The sequence below is a fragment of the Diuraphis noxia genome, unplaced genomic scaffold (assembly GCF_037042655.1).
Source record: "Diuraphis noxia isolate RWA-SAM2 unplaced genomic scaffold, SU_Dnox_SAM2 contig0005, whole genome shotgun sequence".
Lineage (NCBI taxonomy): Eukaryota > Metazoa > Arthropoda > Insecta > Hemiptera > Aphididae > Diuraphis > Diuraphis noxia.
Genome location: NW_028301715.1, coordinates 35,030,520 through 35,053,855, shown reverse-complemented (window position 1 = coordinate 35,053,855; position 23,336 = coordinate 35,030,520). Strand labels below are relative to the sequence as shown.

Below are 23,336 nucleotides of genomic sequence, written 5' to 3'. Positions count from 1 at the left end.
TTTTCTACTATCCAAAAACAATATGTCAAGTATTCTAAATCCAAAATCAAAAGCATCAATATATTTTAATTTTATTACATGTCAATTTTAATATTGTCTATAAAATATATTTCAATTGCTAAATACATAGGAGACATCTAAATAGAGTATAATTTAATTAGTATCTAACAAGTTTTGTAATTTTACTGTATCAAACTATGAATAAGGCAGAAATTGTCCGTTGTTAAATTACCAATAAACTGTTAAATATTTGCAAATAATTATTCATTTCAGCCAATTTTTGTTTTTGAAATTGAACCCCTATAGAAACAATAAATGTATTAAGTTCAATTGTAATAAAAAAAAATATTTAATTTTTACCCATGGTTTTGATGAGTAGACTTAGTTCCACTTAAAACTATGTAAGGAGATTGTGTTTCTTTCTGCTTAGATTGTAACATATTCAATGTACCAAGAGGTGTATCTGTTGAGCTCATTTGCTTCATTAGCTAAAAAATAAATAAATAATTTATTAACCATTAAAACCTATGAATACAAGTTATGTTTAATATAATAATTAAAAGTTAATTCATTACGGCTTCTTGTTCAGCTTTCTTTAAACGTTTCTCTATTTTATTTTTGCCAGGTCCCTTGCCATGGAACTTATGTGACAAATACCTAAAACAATTTTAATTTGTATAAATTTCTACTCATTTTAGATATTACAATTTTACAAACCTAAATGCTTCTTTTTCGCTTAATAAATGGCCATCATCGTCAATGTAATCCAATTTTATATTTGGTTTATAGCTGTCTTTTTCTCTGAATTCTACTGTAGGGCCACTATATCTATCTCTTCTACTCAATTTATCATCCTCAGCTCTAAATTCACAAACATAAAAATAATTTAATTAAAAATTAACAAAAACTTAGTTACAAATTAATGAATATTAATTTAAAAATGATCTAATCATTATGATAATATCTAACAATATAACTTACAAAAATGTTTTATCTTCAATAGAATAATTTTTAGCTTGTAAATGAGCAAATCTTGAAGCAGATGGTCGAGCATTTTCTTCTTTTTCGATATACCCTTTACTCATAGCCAATCTTAATGCACCAGCTACACCTTTACCCAAATCAGGTTCTGGTTCTAAGATCGGCTTGCTATCAATTGTTTTTAGATCTATTAACTTTTTCTCTGAAATTAACAAATTAAATGTAAAAAACACTTTTAATAAATAAAAATACAGCATACCCATTTCTACTTCTCTCCATCCATCATTAGATTCATCAGAGTCAACTGCATGTTCTTGTCTTAAATTATTTCTATCATAGTCCTAACATAAATATAAATTAAATACATTTTTTTTTTTTAAATAAGTTTAGTCTAATTATGTATATTATATACTACCATCAATGATTCATCTTCTTCTTCTTCTCTATTCCCAGCTTTACCATAAGTTGGTATATCTCCGAGAGTTCTACAAAACTCAGCAGTAGAGTTTAACACAATTGCGCCTAGTGCATTATCATTATATTCAGCTTTCTAAACAAAATAAATTAAATATCAAATTATTTATTGAATATATATATACATACATATATATAATTTATAGGACATATCAAAAAAATACTTACAACCAATACATCAGACAAATCAGGTTTTCTATCAATTTTTTCTAACTGTTTCAATTTCCTTGCCTTTTTTAATGCCAATTGTAATCCCATGTCATCGTCTTCTTCATTTTCCATCTTCATACTATAGGAATTCATTGGCTTGTCTATTTAATAATTAAAATAGTTTTAGATATTTTATAATTTGTCTATTTTAGTCTTGATTATTACTTTAAGACTCATAATTGATTAATTAAGAGTATGGCATGTTGTACGAGTACAGTTATATTTATAGATAGACATATATCCTAAAAAAGCGCCTAAATAAGTAGTAGTTATGTCCCCAAACATTGCTATGGAAGCAGTGGTGAATGGTGATGGTAGTAAAATGAAGCTGAATAGTAAACACAATATACCACCAGTGCCACTAAGATTATAGAACTTTAATGCTAACACTACAGGATTATTGTTATACATTTATTATTATGATATTATATTAAAATATTACTTTTTTTCAATGGAAACAACTATATCATAATAACATAATTGGTTGAATGGTTAAGTAACTGGAATTTTATTTAAACTATATCATTGAATAAACTAAAAAAGCAATTACCATGTACTTTTTGAACTTAAAACAATTTATATTTCAACACTGGAATTGCTTATTGAAGAACATTTCAACACTTAAGTTAAATTATATGGTATATTATTCTATACTCTTGGCTGCAGTTGCACTATTATTGTACATATGATTATACTATAATTGTATTGAACGTGCAACATGAGTTTTCAAACAATATTTTATGTTCGGCCACCAAGGTATGAATTAGACGAATTATGACTTATAGGTAATAATTAGTCACTAAATTTAGCTATTAACAATTTTTTTACATTCAAAATAAGTTCTCCGGACATACTTAAAAAAATAATTGGTACAAACATTAAAAAAATAACTAACTCCAAATAAAACTACAAACTTCTCTCTTTTCATTAGGTACAAAGGTATATTCCGGATCAAGGGTATACAGGGTGATTTTTTTATCGAAGAACACTCATACTCATACACTCATACTTTTTAAATAATGAGTGTTCTTCGATAAAAAAATCACCCTGTATTAGAAAAAATTAAATTTACTTAAACCGAGGCCCACATACATATAATATTTAGTGAAATAATTAATATACTCAATATAATCATAGCAAATGAAAGACGAAATCAAATTTAATATTAAAAAGCAAAAGTTACTTGAAAGATTTAACAATTTAATGAAGGCTATGATTAATATATCTACCACAAAGTCTATACATTAAATACAAATATATAATATAAAAATACACATACCATGTAATATATCATCAATATCATCAAGATCATCATTTTCTTTGGCGTTATTATTTACAAGCCTTAAAGATCGTTCCAATTTATCTGCTTTCAATGGGTTCACTCTTAATTTTTTTTTCTAATAAAAAAAAAAAACAAAAAAATAATAATAATTGATAATATTTATTGATAAAATATTAAATTAAATTACCTTGACTTTTTTAAATTTAACACTCATTTCAGTATCATTATAATAATCAGAAGCTAATTTCAATTGAGTTGTATTTAAAGTTTCTTGATTTAATTTTTTTTTTAATTTCTCCTTTATACTATCTCGTTTTACTTTATACTCATCAACACCTAAAAATAATCCATATACAATAATGATAACAAAAAAATATGTAATTGAAACATTAAAAAATGATCAATTTTTAACTTTATCTAACTAAATTTGTGCAGTTTCTTTCAAATTGAAAAACAAAACAAAAATTGGAAATATTTTAACCTAACCAAAAGCTTTATAATTTAATTAAAAGTTTTAACTGATAAAACCAAAACATATACTGAATTTCGTGAAAAATATAAAATGATTTATGATTATTGCTAAGGACTTTACCAGATTAATTATTTATTAATATTATTTGTATTTTTCATTACAATATCAAATATATATATACATATATATATATATATATATTGTCTAAAGATCATAGAATTTTTAAATGTTTGGTTTGACTTTAATATAAATCATACTCTATCTATGATAAAAATGTGTGTATATTAAAATTTGAAAAAAATTAGGGCCAGTTTTGGTTCGTTCTTAAAATAACATCACTACTATTTTTAATAGGCTAATAGTTTAAGTAATTTTTATTGGATAATATACCAAGTTTAAAACTTTTTTTTTTCAATCCTTCAATTTCTTCATCATATTTTCCAAGTACTACACTTGGGCTGTCAATATCCATTTCTTCTAACTCATCATAACCACTATAATTGAGTCGTTGCTTTCGTCTATCAATATTCTACATAGCAAATAGAAAACATATATAAGTATTTTATTTTAGATAGTTGTCCATAATTAATGTACTTCAAAATTGTATTATTACTTGTTTATATGATTCATTATCAACCATATTAACATTGACCAAGACATCTGCATCTTCTGCTAATACATCTTTATCTTGTAATGTCAAAATAACTTCTTTTCCTTCAGTAAAATCATCCTAAACAATAATTATGAAGAAATATGTATAAAATACAAAAATTTGGATCATTTGTGTAACATACCATTGAGTGTTGAACTTCTAATCCTTTCAAATGTTTGCTTGAATAAAAATTTTTCATTTCACTTTTGGTGCTTTCTTCTATGAGATTGCCAACACCAAATACATTGTCCATTTCTTCCAATTCTTGGGCCTTTTGACAAAACAAAAACATTGCTGAAAAATCAGTCCCAAAAAAAAATAATAATAAAATATTCAGTAATAACAAAAAAGAAGGTAATTAGTCACCTTTTTCTTTGCTTTTTCCATTTCATCTTGAATAGTTTTTGTTTTTTTCACCCAACTAACTGCATCTTCTTCTGAATCACTGTCTGCTAACTTTTTAACATTTAATATTTTGTTTTCAATCATACGTTTTTCCTTTTTCTCTGCTATTCTTGCTTTTATTTTATCGCTTTTATTTTTTTCTGTTAAGCTTACTAAATTATTTAAAAAATTAAATAGTTAATACAAGAATAAATACTTTTTAAATTAAAATTGTCTATTACATGCAGGTTTATGAACAAATTCGCCTTCATCGCCAGCAATAACTTCTAATCCATCATCTCTACTTTTGGTAGTTTCTTTATTATCCATCTGCAATGGCTTTAAGCCTAATTTAGCTCTAATTTTATTTGTTTCTTCAATTGACAGACTATCTGCAGCTGATGATATAGAAGGAGGAGGCGGAGGTGTGAGACTTGGAGGCGGAGGAGTGCGAACCTCATCTCGAGATATTTTTGGAGGCGGTGGTACAAAAATAACATCATCATCTAAATTATAAGATAAAAAAAAATTATTATGTACATATAAATATAAATATACCTAATGAGTATGTATTTTCTATTTACTTTATAATATACATTTTTTCATAAAAATTATTTCAAAAATATTTAATTTATTAGGTACTATTCTCAATTATAATAAACCTAATCATAATAATAATGTATGTATATGAATAGAATGTATTTTTCTAATTTTGAAAAAAATAGGATTTGGTTGCTAGGATCATAAGCAAATTAACTATTGCAAAGGTACATCTACAATATTATTTAAAATGTTATTTCCACTATAAAGCTTCCTGCAAAATTTAATAAATGATACAAATTGGTATCTAGATATCGTATTAATATAGAAAAGGTAAAATAAAAAACCATCCTTTAATGCTCTGGTAGATTCTTAACCCCCTTTTGGTTGAATATATATTAACAAAATAACTTGCCTGAACTGTGATACTTAGCATGTTTGTCCTTTGGCTTTTCTTTTTTCTTATGATGTTTCTTGTGTTTTTTATGTTTATTGGATACATCAACATCAGACAAATCACTAGATGGATGTCTTCTTTTTCTGTGTTTTGACGATAAGTCACCGTCCGACGAATCGCTGGAATGATGTCGTTTCTTCTTGTCCTTCTTCTTGTGTTTAGATGATCCCATTATTTCGAACGGTGTATAATAGTTCAACTATTATATAAATCGCAGAAAGTGATCGAGTATTGATATTAATTTTATTGGAATTTTCAATTAATATAATATGTTGTGCGACCGTGTCGTTCGTGAACGTTTAAATAACAGCGATTGTCCTAATATATAGTTATAGCAAACTAGCAGTAGTGCTAATCTCTCTTCTGTTGTGCGTTGTGCCGCTGTGGTTGTGTTTACCAAATCGTGGTCATCCGACGAAAATGATAATGTTCTCATCATGGAATAATCGCTTTTTTGATGTACCAAATTAAATCATTATATGGTAAAGCATTGGCAACACTGTCGGACCAAAACATAAATAGATATTTTTATTTATGTAGACCACGAACATATAATAGTATAGATATAAACATATTATTATTTTGTTTTAGGTTTCCGTGTTTTCCTATTCAATATTTTAAATTATACAATTCTAATTCTATATTTATACACAGTTTATACACAGAATAAAATACCAAGCAGATGCTGTATCATTCTGTGTTGCTATGCTGATTAAATTGGATGGAGTGATGAACTGATGATCAGAGGCGTCTGGATGGCATGATGCCCAAATATATCCAAGATCTAAAGTAGGTACCGAGAAATCAGTCATTTTGTAATTTAGTCACAGTCTCGTTTATCGTCAACTGCTCGACCACAGAATGGATTAAATATAGTCGACGGTTGTTGAACATTTTACAGTTCATGGTAGAAACAACACTCTATAGACTATAATGCAACAGTTTTCGGTGGTTGATTTGTGATTTGTGACTAAAACTTTTTTCACCAAATAATCAATAAATAGCTTGAGTAATCTCCGGTTGCGTTTGATTTGTGCAATTGTTTCTTGTAACGGTTGAGATTGAGCAGTTTGGACGACTCGAAGATGTTTGCAAAATATGTTAGTTGTTTAATTTTCATTAGTTAACAGTGCGTATTGTGTTACATATTCGATTTCATCACCATTTTATTATAGACTGCGCAGCTCATTGTGTTCCATACCGGTTCCTAACATATTATATTCACCGCATTTATTGTTTATTTATTTAACGTTTTCAAATATTGTTGACAATTATCGTATCGCGTGTACTGTTTACGTTTCATATTTATTCATCATGTTTTCTGATATTGACGTTATGAATGTGTTTAACGACGGTATTATGTCTTCCGAAATCGATCGGTTGTTCTATACGGAATGTTTTCAAAAAAACGAAATCATGGGTGAGGTGTATATTACGTTTGCAAAGTTACCTACTGCTGCAGATAAATTTCTATACACTTATAATCTACTAAAAAAATATAATAGATTACCTACGGAATGTAACTTGACAAATCCCAAAAATAACAAAAAAGCTCGACAAATTAGAGTCGATGCAAATATTAAGTTTCAAAATGGAGAGTATAACTCTGCTTTTTATGAGTACAATAAAAGTGTTATGACTGCAAAAATCAATAGTGAAGACTACGCATTGGCTTTGGCAAATCGTTCAGCTGCCCTCTATCATCTAAAAGAATATGATGCTTGTATCCAAAACATTCACTGTGCTTTAGCAAATAAATATCCAACTGAACTGTCATATAAGTTATATGAAAGAGAAGTAAAATGTCTAAAACATATAGGAAATTTATCACAAGCCAAATTAAAATTTAAAGTAAATATATCAAACACTTTTATGAGAAATAACACTGAACATTTTATTTATTTATTTTTTTTTTTTTTAAGGAATTTTTGTCCCATTTAACTCTAGCCACTGTATCCAAAGACAAAAAAAAAGACATCGAAATGAAAATGAAAAAGTTTTTAAAGGAAACTAATATAAATGAGAAAAATAATAAGGAAGATACACTAAATGTAATTAAATTATTTGGAGGTCCAAATAAAAATATTCCAGCATTGTCCAAATTCGTTAAAATGAAGTATTCAGAATCAATGGGTAGATGTTTGGTTGTTTCATCAGATATTAATCCAGGTAAATGGTGATATGTCTAACTTTTTGCCCATCTTGTCTGTGTAAACAATTTGAAGCTCATAGATATTATTATAGTGAGGAGTCTGACTGAGATGCTTGATGTACATTTTCCTGAGGTGAATTGTCACATATTGCTATTGGGTTATATTTGTATCATGAACTAAGATGAATAAATATGCAAAATTTCTCTTTGTGCACATCAAGCATCTCCTTCGGAAACTTTTCATTGACGTAAGCTTCAAATTATTGGGACATGGATTAATCCATAAAATAATATAATCTAAGTAGAAAATCAACAGTTACCTGATCAATTTTTATCTCGATTTTTATAGTAGTGGTTCCCAAACCTTACTATAAGCACTTTCCATGGTCGCCAGACATTATTTTTTGATTTTTGTTACTTCAAATTGAATCTTATAAAAATGTAGATCACAATTTTCTTACCTACACTGCAACTACCTAATAGGTACCACAATTGTCTCAACACTCGGAATCCAATTGCTGACTAGTTTAAAATATTAAAACAACAAAACCTGACATTTTTAAATTTTACAAACATTAACAGCCATTTACATAATTACATTTAATTAGTTACAATGCTAAAATATGAATGTTTAAAAATCATATTTATTATTTATTATAAGTATAAAAATATGTCAATTTTAGATTGGCTGTGTATGTTTAAAGTGATTATAAATTGTATGATATTCAATAAAAGTATAAAAATTGAAAATCAATGAAAATGGTTAGTGTTCATTTAATTTTTATGTTTCTCATAGTATTCACTACAGATCACTGTGGTTGAAATCGGTTCAAGAAAGAGCAGCTCTGGGAAAAATTTCAGAACTGCTGTTCAACAGCATAATGGCTTCAATATTAAATTTTTATTATATTAGTAGTATTAACTATTTCATTTTATTTATGACTACCTGTACCTATCTAATTCTAACAATTGTATAAGTATTTTTCGTATTTGTTCTCCTTTTGGGTTTTGTTGGGGACCCACTTTAAACTTATGGATTTGTAAATTGCTTTCTATATTACTATTTTAATAATTTAAAGCAAAATATATTATTAATATAGGATGTTAAAATATCAAATACTGAATAGCTTTTATTTCTTAACTAAAACATTTTAAATTTTGATAAATTGAATTAAGTAATATTATAAAGTCATCAATTTTTTTTTTTTATTCTTCACCATGAGTGTAATTCAGTTTTTTTGTTAATGCTCAATAGCCCAATTATAATATTACAGGAGAAGTCCTTGCTATTGAAAAACCTTACGCCGGGATATTAAGATATGAATCCTATGGATATAATTGTCGGAACTGTTTTAAACGTTGCTTAAGTGGCATACCTTGTCTAAAATGTACTTTGGTAAGAATTTATAACATCTATATCATCATTAGTTAAGTTAAATATAATATATTTTCTTTTTTAAAATAAGATTTTTATTTATTATTTAAAAATAAGCATTAATTGATTATTTTTTAATTTATGATTTTGTAGTAAAATAAATCATGAAAAGGGTATTTTTAATTGCTAAAAATTCATTTATTTAATTTAATTTTTAAAATTACAGTTTAATTATTTTTTTACCTTTCTAAAAGTTAATTGAAAAAACTGCAATAAGCTATTTTTAGACAATTATATTGTCACCCTTTTAACAATTATATTACCTTAATAACAATAATAACAAACCAAACAAATTTGATGACTAAACATGAAAAGTCTGGATTTTACATATTTTTACTAAAAGTAAGCACTAAGCAGCTCCAATTGGATAAAATTTCTCAACAATTAATTTTCCTATAAATTGACGTACTACCTTTTTTAGCACTCAAAAAAGCTATTCAAGGTTAAAAATATATTTTGTGTTTAACAATGTTTTAGGAATTTTTAACCGTATTGTAGTAAAATTAACATTAAAAACATGTAATATTAATTAATAATTATTATAAATTTATATGGTTCAACAGGTAATTTACTGTGATGAATCTTGTAGAATGAAATCTTATAATAGTGGTCATAAATATGAATGCTTAACGTTTTCAACATTTAAAAATTGGCCTGGCATGGATCACATGGAACATCTATCATTTTACATATTCTTAAAATCAATTTGTAAGTTAGGATTTGACGAATACATTTCAACTGTGTGTGCTTTGAATGCTGATACTACTGATCCAATGATGCGAGGCTTTAATAATAATGGAAAATATTTATCTGATCAATTTTGTTCTGTTTACACGTTGGAAGGAAATGAAACTAAAAGAACAGTAAGCGATCTATTTTCAAGACATTGTTATGCTGCTGTCATGGTTTCAATTATGACATTAGCCGGCCTACAAATACCAAATCATCAATTAGGTACTGTTGGTGAATCATTAGTTCATATTATATGTGTAGTTTCTTCTAATGCTCATGGTATATCACAATCCTTGGATTGTGAGACACAATTTAAGAAGAGTCTTGAGGTTAATAAAAGATTTATACCAGTTGCTTCTTTGTTAATGCCAGTGTTGAGCTTACTAAACCATCATTGTGATCCTAATGTAGTAAGACACAACTACAATGGAACTATAGTCCTCACTGCTATTCAGCCTATTTCTAAAGACTCACAGGTAATAATTTATAACCATTATTCAAATATATTTTAATTGTTAACAAAATAATTAAAATGATTACACCTTATTTTAAATTGTATATTTTTTTTTACCGAATTAATTTTCTATTCAATCAATATAATACTTAGATAACTTAGGTCTCGTAAAATTAATTTATAACTGGTAGTTGTCTTAGTGTGTTTCCCTAACCTTACTGATATTTTTGTTTTTAGCTTTTTGATAATTATGGTTTATTGTATGCTACACATCCCAAAGAATTTAGACATCAAATACTTAAAAACCAATATTGTTTTTGTTGTGAATGTTCAACTTGTAAAGACAATTGGCCGTTGTATGATGTATTAGCTGATCAGCCACGATCAGAGTAAGAAACAGTAATTACTTCAATAATATTATATATTTGTATTCATCAGTTATTTTATTACAGATGTAAAATACTTACTGACATCAGTTATAATTTGTTACAAAAATCATCGATCAAGTTGTATGAAATAATTAACAAAATTCAATCAAAAGAATGTGATGGTCTCCAATACATTCAGTTCTTGTACTCTCATTTGAAACTTCTTCACAATAATATAAAAAGACCCTGGAAAGAGTACTGTGACTGCCAAGAAACTATCAAAGAGATTCTCTATAGTACAAACAATAAGTTTATTATTGAAGATAATTAATAATTGTTAAATATATTGAGGAGTTATTTTTTTTAATCAAAAACATTTAAATTTTTATGCAATAACCAATGTGACAGTTATATTTTTTTTTTATATATATATATAAATATTGAAGTTTAATATTATTATTTTTTTATTAAGAAAAATCTTAAATTTTATGTTGTGACCTAGCCAAAAACTTGTTTAAACCATGTATCTACATTATTATAATTTGTCTACTATTATTTAAATTCTTAAATTTCAACATAAGAAATAAACAATTGTAAGTACTAATAATGTTTAAAACAAACACAAGATTTAATATATAATTTACTATTCAATATTTAATAAAACTTACTTTTATTATCAGGTCATGAAATTGTTTACAAAAATATTTATTGTATTATATACACAACAAAAAGTCATAATTCATTGTAAAAAGGGTAGTTATTTAAAACTAAAGAAATTAAATGTTGATCTTTGTTTGATTTTTTAGTATCAAAATGATTTAATTTACATTTAAAAAATAAGAAATCTTCTTAATTCCTTAGAGAAAGTTTTGCATTCAATTTGCATTGGTTTCCTCGTTTGGATTGTCTTCAGCGAGACTATCATCATCTCCAGAATCCGTGCTATGTTCATGTAAAAGCACATATTCTCTAGAACTGAACCCAAACTTAACGACGTCTTTTTCCATCAATTCGACATATTTTTTTGGATCTATGCGCTGGTTATTAACATATGTGCCATTAGCTGACTCTAAATCAATAATATATGGCCGAATACATCTGACATGGCGCCCATCTTTTTTGGCTGAAACTAACCTGTATTGAAGAGCTGCATGCTGTTTAGAGCATGACGGATGATCAATTGGTATGTCTGCCACTTTACGATCACGTCCGAGTAAATATCCACTTTGTCTATGTATGTGTAATACCGGTAATTGTTTCTCTCCTTTAAACGGGTATAATCGCCAGCGTCGTTTCGGTTTTCTCGCCTCAGCTGGCTCACTATACTTTATGACTACTCCATTAAAAGTATTTGTATCCTCAGCTAACTTGCCAGTAGTTTCAAAATTTGGTTCTTCTTTTTTCACTATAGGTTTCTTTTCACTAGACGAGATTTTGGTGCCCCATACGTGATCAGCATCCGACTCGCCTTGATTCCTTGAGTTGTCCCTGCGATTATGCCTTGGCCTCTTTCTACGATTATCGTCGTCCGAATTTGAATTATGTCTTCTAGGTTGTCGTTCAGGGGATTTGTTACTGTCACGATACTTGTGTGGCTTTCGACGGTCAAAATTGTCTTCTCTAAAATCAAATAAATTAAAAATGATTAATTGTCATGTTTAAGTTTAAAATTTGATTTTGAATGTCTGAGGGCCATAATCAAAACAGCTGAACAATTATTAACAGAGAGCCTAATAACAAAAAGTTTGTTTATTAAACAAAGATCGCCAAAATTAAAACCTAATCTCAAGTTTGAAATTCGTTATGCTGGTCATAATTATTGTCATTTCGACAGGCAATGTCAATTATTTATCAAGACGTCATACACTTTCTAAAATAATAGTGTTAGGTGATAAAATAAGAAAACCTACATAAAAATAAAAAAATAGAAGAATAAAAAGGTTAATTAGTTATGTAAGAAAAATTAGGTGTTAATATAAAAGATAAATAATTTCGTTTGAGAAAACCACTGAGATACACAATGTGTTGGTTTGCTAAAAACACCAAAAAAAATAAATGCGGAAGCCATGCAAAATGGTACGAAGTACAAACAAATATTCAAGATTACACTATGACTAAGTCAGACACAAAAATGTTGATAGGCGAGATATGACATATTCATATTTCATGATCACGAATTGTCTGTGTGTGGCCATATCTCACTTTATTTGTCAGTCAATTTTCAGATAATAGATTTATTTAATATATGACTACGATTACTAATTATAATTATTTGAACGCATTATGGGTATTAACGTATTTATAATGTACGAACAATTTGCATGTCTAATTTACTAAAAAAAATATACCATTTTAAATCAGTTAGGTACCTGGTAATTGTAAATAATACATAAATGAAAGGCAAAATAATTCTCATCGAACCAATTTCTAAATTTCCATTAAAATAACAGTCAATCCTGAAATTGATTTGTCAAATATTATTCACTAGCATTATATTGACCTCAGTTTTCTGAGTACTTGTGTCCAAAGACAATTGCCCATTAATCGCGTTAAAAATATTGCCGTTCAAACAGCGTTTATATCCGGACAGGACACTGTCAAAGGAACAAATAAACAACATAATATTATATTTGAAGTTGGAATTCGGAAGCTGGATGCCTCGGGAAATCATCACGTGCAATAATGTACTAGAAGTCTAGTAGTATAAAAATAGAAATAAAGTATCTGAGCATCTCTCACTCTAAATGTTTCCAAAAACACTCCGTCGTCCATGTTGTGCAAGATTAAATCTAATTAATTGCATTATGCATGTAAAATTATAATTTATTTTGTACACCAAAACAATATATCTTCGATATCATGATCAATAGGAAGATTCTGAAATAATTTAGGAAATGTTTTTATACTATGACTCGTGTGCATGTATGTACAGCCAAAATATTACAATATTGATAGAAAAATCACATTAGAACTATTATAGTATTTACATACTATAATAGTATGTAATTTGTTTAGATTTTCATATATTTATGATTAATTATCTTTAACCCTTTGACTACTGCATTAAGATGTAAATTTATCGGAAATAATTATTTCATAGAGATTTTCTGTCAATGTTTAATAAGCAAGAAGAAAGCCTACACAAATCAGCAGTACCAATATAAATGTTTTTAGACTAATACAGTAATACCGTAGTAAAGAGAATTGTATTTATACTATAGTCACAATATTAAACTAGACCATTTTAATCAGAGTTTTTAAAATTAAATTAAGATTAGGTTTTTTAATTTTTCAATTAGAAAAAATTTAATTTAATATTTCTGTTTATCTATAAATGTAGATAATTTATAAAAGGTAATTATTGAAAATTTAGTTTTTGGGCTATTTACATTTTTTTTTTTTTTTTTGTGGGATATTTCTTATGGCTGATGCAATATATTTTAGTTAGTTTGATATTTTTTCCATTGTTAAACAGTTTTAGACTATTAATTTAGAGTACAATCTATTTGAGAAGGTAGGTGTAGTAGCATATAAAATATTATTTGTTGTTTAATGTAACTTGCATTTTTGCGTTTTCATATTTAGTATCAAAAAAAAAAAAAAAAACTATTTTTAAGAGTATTAAACGGTAGTAACAATATAATAAAATTATACTTATCAGTTATCACAAATATGCTTTTTTAACATTAAAAATTAATATTACACAGCTAAAAATCACTCTTGTTAATAGTTATGTGTGTTTATCAGTGGCATGGCGAACATCTTTCAAACCCTAAGCAAATTATTTATACAATGACCCCCCCCCCTCCCCCATAAAGGTATAATTTTCGGTATACAAATTTTGTATGTTTGTTTTAGGGCTAAGCAATTGCATTAGGTAAACGTCGTTCACCACGCCACTGATGTTAATGATAATAAATGTTCACACTTGGTAAAAATAAAATTATTTACCATTTTTTTATTCTAATGTAGTAGAATTCAAAAATAAAAAAAAACATATTTTTAACAAAAATAATTTGTTAAGACTTATAAATTAGTAAAATTTTTAACATAATTGAATGTATACTATACACAAATAATTTTTACATAAACATTTGGACACAAAAGAAAACAAGTTGGTATTGATATAATAAATATAAACAAGTTAAAATATAATTTCTTCAATAATATGTCTTAATAAATGCACTCATACAAAAAATATTGCTCCTTATTAAATAAGTTTATTTAATACTAGTAAATAATTAACATTTAAAAGGTAATTATTATTATCACAACAATTGAATCGCCAGATTCCATAAACATTATGTGCTTGTTGATGCTGGTAATGTACTTATCATTTTATTTTTTGTCATTTTCAGCTAACACAGGGTAAGCTAATGTAGTAGTCAGAGAATCATTATGTTCTTCTAAGGAAGTTTGAGAATAATGCATGACTAAATCTTTTAGAGAAGAATATATATTGTAAGGTTCAGCAAATCCAAATCCTTTAGGAGTTTTATACACTATACAATGATTCACAACTCCATTGCAAACTATAGATAATGCTGATTGCCCTGTACGACTGGGTCGTATCAAAAATGTTCCATTACGCTTGCCATTTAACAGACGCTCAGCATCTGCACGTGAACAAGATTGCAGCAGCCAAGTACTCTCATCTAAATGAGAGAGGTTCTGAGGAAGTTGAATATCTTCAGGCTTACAAGTATTCCAATCTGTACCATTCAACACTCGATGGATTGCTTCGTAAGCTACACCATGGGTCAATAACCACCGAACTGATTTATCTTTTTGTCGTGTGACTACTGCTCCTTCTTGTTTTAATTGATACATTTGCCGCTCCAATGTCTGGCTATAGACCACTTGTCTAAAAACAAAATAACTAAATTAATATCAAATATTATAGATATTTTAAAAATAAAACTTACGTGTATAATTTCTCTTCAAGTACCGCTTTAGCTTCTAGCAGTAACTTAATTCGTTTTTTTACTATTTCTATATTTTTAACTAGATTATCAGCTTCATGGCGTTCAGCTTTTTTAAGAAATTTATCATGTACTCTTAACTGATCTTCAAACATTTTGTTTACTTCCTGGTACTGCTGTATACCCATACGCATCACCGATATATCAGCCATTGCAGCCTGGAATTCTTTAGACAATTCTTCATATGAAATAGATTTCTTCAAAATATCTTTAAGCAGTTCGATTAAACGCATCCATACAACATCAACATTTAAACTTTTCCAAGTACCAAACTCTTCATCTTGTTGAAATCTTGACACTGGGTACAATAATTTTACATCTAATGTAGCGTTATATTGCGATAAAGAAACTTTACGATAATGGTTCACAAGATCAATAACAGAAGAAAACTTATAAGGTTCTGAAAAGCCAAATTTTTCATTTTTGTGATATATTTTAATTAATTTATTGGTTCCTCCTTTTCTTAATGTTAATGTATACTCTCCTGCTTTATTTGATGCATTTCGAACCAAAAATGTGCCATCAGGCATGTCAGTAAGTTTTTCCTGTACATCATCTCTGGTTATATCACCCCAATACCATTCTGCTTCTTCTATGCAAGTGGGTTCTAGTAATGGATTTTTCAGTCTGGTTGCGATTGGTTCAACAGATTGAGGGCGATTGGTTTGTGACAGTTTACGAGGTGGTAGAGCCGGTGCGCCTGTGGGAGACATGATGCTCCATGACTCAAGGGCTTTTACCATAATCTGCTATAATTAACTGTCAACGAACAGCAGGATTTCTGAAATAAACAAAATATAAACATGAATAAAAGTTAGATCAACCAATTTAAAAATACAGATATTATTACTATTCATAATATGATAAAAAACTAATTATCCTGCGACCATTGTTTTAATATAATTTAATAAAGAATAACCTCACATTTAAGTTTAGTTTAAGTTTAATTAACACTTACCAGGAGCGTTTATGCTTATTACATCGGCGTTAACTAAATGACTTCCATCAGTTTAATTTATATTAAAAACTGATTTGATATTTAACTTTTCACACTTTTTAAGAGAAATCACTTGCGTACACAACAAAAAAATTTAAATTAACAATAACAACAGTATAATAATAATAATAATATTCTCAATATTTTTATTTTAATACATTTAATTAGATACAATTAGTACATTTGAAGAATTGTATTTTGGTAATAAAATAATTTTTACAAGGTTGAAGTTTTAGGTACATAGTACCGATGCATAAACAAAAACACTCCATTTTTTAAAGGCACCTTAATAAAGAATAAATTAATAATCAAAAAAAAATATGAAACGTTTGCATAAAATGTTTCGATTATTTTATGATATTAATTTATGTACAAATAATCAGAAGTATAATTTTTAATAAGATTCTTACTAATTGTAGGACTATTCTATAATCAGTTAGATGTAGTTTATATTAAACTAAATATGAAAATCAGAAATCACAGTCATATAAAAGTTATACCCAGCAGGATATTAAATTAAAAACATTAATTATTATTAAAAAAATAGAATAGATAGAATATAATCAATTTTGCACCATACTTGCTAATGCAAGATAATTTTTGCTAGCACATCAATTAATATTAATTTGAGACCATACATAATACTTAAGTCATGATATTAAAATTAATCTATCATTAATTCTATTTAGTGATTATACTACTATCAAAAAATAGTCTGGAAGAATGGTAGATAAATCTATCAGTAATTTATCAAAAAAAAAAAAATACTTGTCTAGTCAAAATTAACTTCTCAAAATTTCTTGGGTTGAATGACTATGAAAATTGATTTCCACATAAAATAATCTATGAATAATTTAGATATTAATTAATTTTTTTTTTTTTTAACAGCAAAAACAATGGTAAGTTATAAATGATAATGGTTAGCATATATTACTTTTTACTCACACAAAATTATAAGGCCTACACATTTATCATTAGAGTTAAATGCATTATTACACTGAAATCACAGTTTTTCTGGCAAGATACAATTTTAATTTATAAAATTTAAATTTATATTGCAAAATAATATTTAAAAATCCTGAGAAAAAAGAATACATTTATTATTCATTTTATGATTTAACTGATATAAAATAACAAAAATATTGAATTAGTAAACTTATTAAAATTAAGAAAATTAAAATATAGGTACCTACAACTATATTATTAACTTAATTAAGTTAGTAAACTATATATAATTAATACATGATAAAAGTCGGAGATAAACTTCACTAGGTATACCATAAAAAACAATAAGCAAATATTTTTTGTTTTATACTGTTCTTAATAATTTTAAACAAATAAAAATCTAATATCCCTTTTAATATTACTAGAATATTAATTGTATTTAATTATAAGGTTATATACCTACCTAAAATATATTCATATTCGCATGTAAAAATATTTTGCAACCAAAAATAATCAAAATAATTTAGAGATAAAAAGCATATATTATGTTTTTTAAGGACTTAAATAGATGTGTAACAATTCAGTTTTAAATGTTTGCACAGAAATATTTTAACATGACACTTAAAATTTGTTCTATGAATATGTGTAAGACTGAAAGTATATTAACAGCTTTGCTCTGTCTATTAATTATTATAAATTGAACATTTCCTACACTCTAATCAACAGAAAAAAACATTTTATTATTATAATACGTCTACTTTAAATTTTAATTGTTTTATTTTTAACCCTGAATAAACAGTTACTATTTAATTAGTCACAACCAGGGAACTCACTTATAGTAAGTATAAAGTGTTTCTTAATTTGAAGAACATTAATTGATGTGGTAAAATTAGAAATCATTGTATTTGTATATGGAAAACATTCTGATCAAAAGAGACAGGTGGTGGATCAGCATTTAATATTAAGAATTGTCCATGTTATATTATGTTTATAATATCTTAAGAATTTTCTTAAGAAGATGTCAGTGCACTATTTGCCATAATATTTTTGAGGGACTGACATATCGATATTATACTTTATTGTAATATGATTTTATAATCGACTTTCAAAAAAAACAAATTATTTTTATAAATTTAAATTATGTTTAAATGGTTTTGAGACAATATTTAGATAAATCGATATGTCATTCCCTATCTTTTTTGTAATGTGTGATTTTACTATAAGATTAGGTACTTAAAACATAGATAAATTGATTCTGCGTAAATGCGTTTAGTTTATGTTGAGTGTGGGCCAGAGAGAGAAAACAAATAGGTATCCTCTTAATTCATAGGTTGAACTAATTTTTGAAATAAAGATTTTATTAAACTTATGACATTATCAATGTATCATGTCCATAGAATACGAGATAGAGTAGTTTGAATAGGTTTGTGGCATAGTTTAAAATTATGGCTAAATAACTTGTGTATGGAAAATATAAAAGTAATAAAAATATCAAGTCTTAATAATTTATAATTTTATCATTGTTCTTAATAAATTAGTGACAACTTTGAGAAGAACTTCCGAGAACTTATAAAGAACTTTATATAATAAAGTAGGCATTTTGTCAAAGAAACAAAAATTCTACTTAACTTTAGATAAAAGATAAATTTAATAAATAGAACATTTTAAATATCTATAAATAGCTTAATGTCAAAATGTTTTGTAAATTACAGCCAAAAAGCAACATTATTTTTGTCAAAAACTGACATAACCCATTAAAATATTTTAATTTTTTGAAAGTTTATCTATACTATCAAAAAAATTACTTGGAATATACTCAGAATGCTAAGTCAATCAAATTTTGTAACAAAAACAACCCCCCAATGTTGAAAATTAGAGTAAATTATTTGTTCTGAAAGTGGTGTAAGACAAAAACAACGCTTAAAAGGACGCTACACATATATTTGCTGTCTCCGTCTTACAAATGTGTAAAATACCAAATGTATGCTTAGTTCCAATAGTTTAAAAATTAGAGTAAATTGACATATTATGAAACTTGATGGTTAGAACATTTTCGCTAAACCATCCTAAACAAAAACAATAAAGCATTTCAATCAATTACTCTACGTTTACTAACTTCTGCACCCTGGTATGTTTCTAACAATTCACTCCACAGCAACCTCAAAATTGAAACTGTTAGCACAGTTGCATTCAAACACTATCAAAAATTCCACTCCAAATTTACCACCCACAACAACCCTCTAACCCTCTTATAGCCAATCAAGGCGGAGCGAACCTACCTAATAATTTCACCTGTCGGTTAAAAAAGTGTTGATGTAGGGATTTATTAAGCCCTTGACATCATTGACGTATGAGGGTTCTATCACTGGACAGCCATCTTCTTCATATTATATATCACCATGTAAATATTTTGTAAAAAAAAAAAAAGAAATCCTATTTGTTTATTGTAGGTACTTATGTTACAGATTGTAAATATTCTATTTAAATAAAAAAAAAAAGAAGTAAAAGAACATTTTCTGTGTTTGGATGTGTGTATTTTTTGATAACTTAGCTTTTAAGGGAGTTACGACTTTATGAGCCTTTTAAATTTATACATAACTTACTGAAAAATTAAATTATCAGAAAAAAAACCCACATACAAACAGGCGCGTAGCCAGGGGAAGTGTTACAGGTGTAATAACACCCTCTCCCCTCAGCCGTGGTATACTTAATAATTTTTAATAAAGATTAAGATGCATCATAGGCGCAAATTATCTTAAATCGTGATTTACACTTATTTATCAAAATGAAGTATATTAGTTTATATTACGATAACAATAATGTAAAGCACTAAAGCCGGGTACGGCATTAATTACTATTTAAGACTGTTCTGTGACGTTTTATTGATTACTCGTTTCATGCACGATTTAATATACCTATCTTTTTATGCAGCGTGTAAGAAAACGTTTACAATTTCTTAATTATTGATTATTTGATTATCATAATGAACTATTGTATACCTTGGTAAAGTTATCAATTTTGTGTTTATAATTTTTTCAATTCATTTTGAATAACACCCCCCCCCCCTTAGAAATTTCTAGCTATGCGCCTGCATACAAACATAGATAATGTTCTTAATATCAAGTTTCATACCAAGTTGATTCACTCAATAATTAGGAAATTGTCATCTTTATATAGTTAGGTAGAAATTAAAACAAAGTACTATACATATCTTAAACACTTATTTAAACCAAATCCCTATCTATCACTTACTAGTTGAATAAAATAATGCCAATTGGTTTGATTTGAATTGTAATATAAAAACATAGTCACATGGATAGTCAATTTTAATAGCTTTATTTACTTAAGATATATACATCATATATTTATTTTTTAATGCAATAGACTAATAAGTATTAATGTTGAACTCTTTCCTATAAGAGAAGAAATCTGTAGCTTGACAAACTCATAAATTTTGGATATCACTGCCCTACAATGTCCTGTTACATGACCGACACTCAATCAGTCACATTAATAATTGCCATCATATCATCATCATAAGAGAAGAAATGCCTGAATGAGAGAAATAGGCTTTGAAATGTTTATCGATAAGCAATTGTTACTACAATGTAGAAAATTAGATAAATGCCATAAATTGTTATAAATGGCTATAAATATTAAGATTAAAAAACAAAAAAAAGGAATAGAGTTCATATCGGTTTATATCATCATAGTACAGTATACTTTACTAGAATAAGCCCCTTAAGTTTTACTAAAATTTAAATTTAAGGGTCAAATTAAGCATAAAATCAGGAACTGACGTATTTTGCAATGAGAATGACTGTAAGAAGCAAAGAAAGAAATATGATTGTTAATATGCACTAGAAGATTGAGTACTATTAATAAGAATAGATATAAGCAGATGGTAGGTAGTTTTAAATAAAATACTTCAATTTAAGTAAATATGTATCGGTACCAACTCTATTTTTATAAACTATTATTAAAATATTGAAAAATTTATATATTTATAATATTTTATAATTTATAAATTTATATAACCTGGGTAGGTACATAAATACATTCATTGAGGATGTATTTCATTTTTAGTTTCAATCCCAAAACTTTAGAAAAAGGTGGATACTTCCACAGGTATTTTGTTTTAGTTCACAAAAATCAAATAAATTGTTGGTTTTACATAAATAAGATTAGTAACCCTGGGTTACCATTAGTTTTACAAAAAAAAAAAAAAAAAAAATAGTAAAAATTAGCTAACCAGCTATTTGATTCTATAGATTTTTTTTTAATAATTCTAATACATAGTGCAATGCCCTTGAATTTATAGCTTATAAACTCAAAAAATACTCAAACAATTCTGCCAAGTTTCAAAATTTAAATTTACCTAATTAACTTTTAGAATGGAATCATTTATTAGATACTTACTTAAGTACTCAACTATATAATAGATTGTCATTAATGTAATAAGAGTAGGTATACATTATTTTTAAAAAAACTCAGATATAGACAGGCAAACCCAAACACTGTGTATGGTGTCATTATTAGTCATTACTCTATTAGGTACAGAGCAAGTTACTTGAAATTCAAAAAAAAAATAACATCATGCAGAACAATAGAAACAACTTATTATTTAGCACAATTCTCATTGACATGAAACATTTAAAACAAACCGTCTTAGGTAGTCTAGGAAGTAGACAATAATCTGTACATGTAGTGTACATATACCAAGTGAAATCATTGAAACCTAAGACACAATCAAAATACCTAAAGCTCACGCGATTACCAGAATTCAATAAATTTAACGATAACGTACATAAAACATCAGTTCGATCAACAAGCATAAATCGGACGGGTACCAAAATTTTAACGATTTTCGCAACATGTACACCTACCTACCACAGTACTACTCATTACTCAGACGCAGTTTGTGGGTGCATACAGATATCTACGAAATACCTATCTATATTTGTTTTGATTGACACTCACTCTCCGTGCCTTTTCGACGTGTGTTTGTGTTTTCTTTCGTCCTGTCTCGATGACATCTTGATGTATAAGTTCCGACGACGGATGCGTTCGATCAGCGGTCGATTGTGTTTCCACTCGTTGTCTGCTTCCTAACATAATATCGCGAACACCGGTCAGGCATACAACATACTTACGATATTTCGTTACTGACAATTAGAGACCGAGAGTCCGTGAATGGTAAATAAAAAAAAATTATTAGAAAAGAAAAAACATTGGTAATGTACAAAGGCCTAAAACGAACTATGGTTCAAGGACAACAGGTGTCACGGATCAAAGCAATGCGTTTGACGTCACACGGTATTACGGGCTACATCAAACCGAAATAAGTATCTTTTCCCTTGGCCATCATAGCCATTGATGTTACCTATGACAACTCATGGATACAAAAATCTATCGATTAGATAATCAACACCACTTGGAAACAAAACCATCTAAAATGACCAATCGAAAAAGAAACGGTTAATTTGGACTTTAATCTGGCTACACTGATTGTTGCCCTATCCCGGTAATATTGTTGACAATAATCATTTATGATTAAAATTTAAAATATTAAATAATTTGAAATTCATATAGTAATGTAATAATTTATTAATCATTTGTCTTTTAGTCCATCCACAGTCATACCATGACCGTCATCTAGATCCATACGATATTAAGGTATTGATCATATTAATCTTAGTCCGTGGTTGTAAACTTGTAACCATGAAAAATATACTTGTCATATTATCTGTTATAACAAGCCATCAAAAGTAATCGACGACAAAAAAATTGTATAAGTTCTAATTAATCATGTACTGTGT

At 27.3% G+C, this 23,336-nt stretch overlaps 4 protein-coding genes across 4 annotated transcripts; 1 reads left to right on the top strand and 3 right to left on the bottom strand.

Moving 5' to 3' along the window:
* Positions 1 to 32: 32 nt before the first annotated feature.
* LOC107166711 (U4/U6.U5 tri-snRNP-associated protein 1) lies at positions 33 to 5,822 on the bottom strand. Its single transcript, XM_089228700.1, has 16 exons — positions 5,411 to 5,822; positions 4,698 to 4,961; positions 4,438 to 4,628; positions 4,214 to 4,342; positions 4,033 to 4,149; positions 3,810 to 3,948; positions 3,135 to 3,283; positions 2,945 to 3,062; positions 1,624 to 1,766; positions 1,397 to 1,531; positions 1,241 to 1,322; positions 982 to 1,183; positions 718 to 861; positions 576 to 657; positions 361 to 488; positions 33 to 300 (listed from the first exon to the last, which is right to left on the bottom strand). The coding sequence occupies exons 1-16, from the start codon at positions 5,622 to 5,624 to the stop codon at positions 270 to 272; spliced, it is 2,268 nt and encodes a 755-aa protein (XP_089084826.1). The 5' UTR covers positions 5,625 to 5,822; the 3' UTR covers positions 33 to 269.
* Positions 5,823 to 6,024: 202 nt separating this feature from the next.
* LOC107166712 (protein-lysine N-methyltransferase SMYD4-like) lies at positions 6,025 to 11,914 on the top strand. Its single transcript, XM_089228701.1, has 6 exons — positions 6,025 to 7,303; positions 7,375 to 7,621; positions 8,879 to 9,000; positions 9,603 to 10,247; positions 10,463 to 10,614; positions 10,678 to 11,914. The coding sequence occupies exons 1-6, from the start codon at positions 6,767 to 6,769 to the stop codon at positions 10,922 to 10,924; spliced, it is 1,950 nt and encodes a 649-aa protein (XP_089084827.1). The 5' UTR covers positions 6,025 to 6,766; the 3' UTR covers positions 10,925 to 11,914.
* On the bottom strand, positions 11,469 to 12,052 carry LOC107166713 (smad nuclear-interacting protein 1-like). Its single transcript, XM_089229527.1, has 2 exons — positions 12,017 to 12,052; positions 11,469 to 11,960 (listed from the first exon to the last, which is right to left on the bottom strand). Exons 1-2 carry the CDS (start codon positions 12,050 to 12,052, stop codon positions 11,469 to 11,471), a joined length of 528 nt encoding a protein of 175 aa, XP_089085653.1.
* Positions 12,053 to 14,202: 2,150 nt separating this feature from the next.
* On the bottom strand, positions 14,203 to 22,639 carry LOC107166719 (phosphatidylinositol 3-kinase regulatory subunit gamma-like). The gene is made up of 3 exons (XM_015515494.2): positions 22,498 to 22,639; positions 15,519 to 16,356; positions 14,203 to 15,457 (listed from the first exon to the last, which is right to left on the bottom strand). The coding sequence occupies exons 2-3, from the start codon at positions 16,316 to 16,318 to the stop codon at positions 14,932 to 14,934; spliced, it is 1,326 nt and encodes a 441-aa protein (XP_015370980.2). The 5' UTR covers positions 16,319 to 16,356; positions 22,498 to 22,639; the 3' UTR covers positions 14,203 to 14,931.
* Between the last annotated feature and the right edge of the window lie 697 nt (positions 22,640 to 23,336).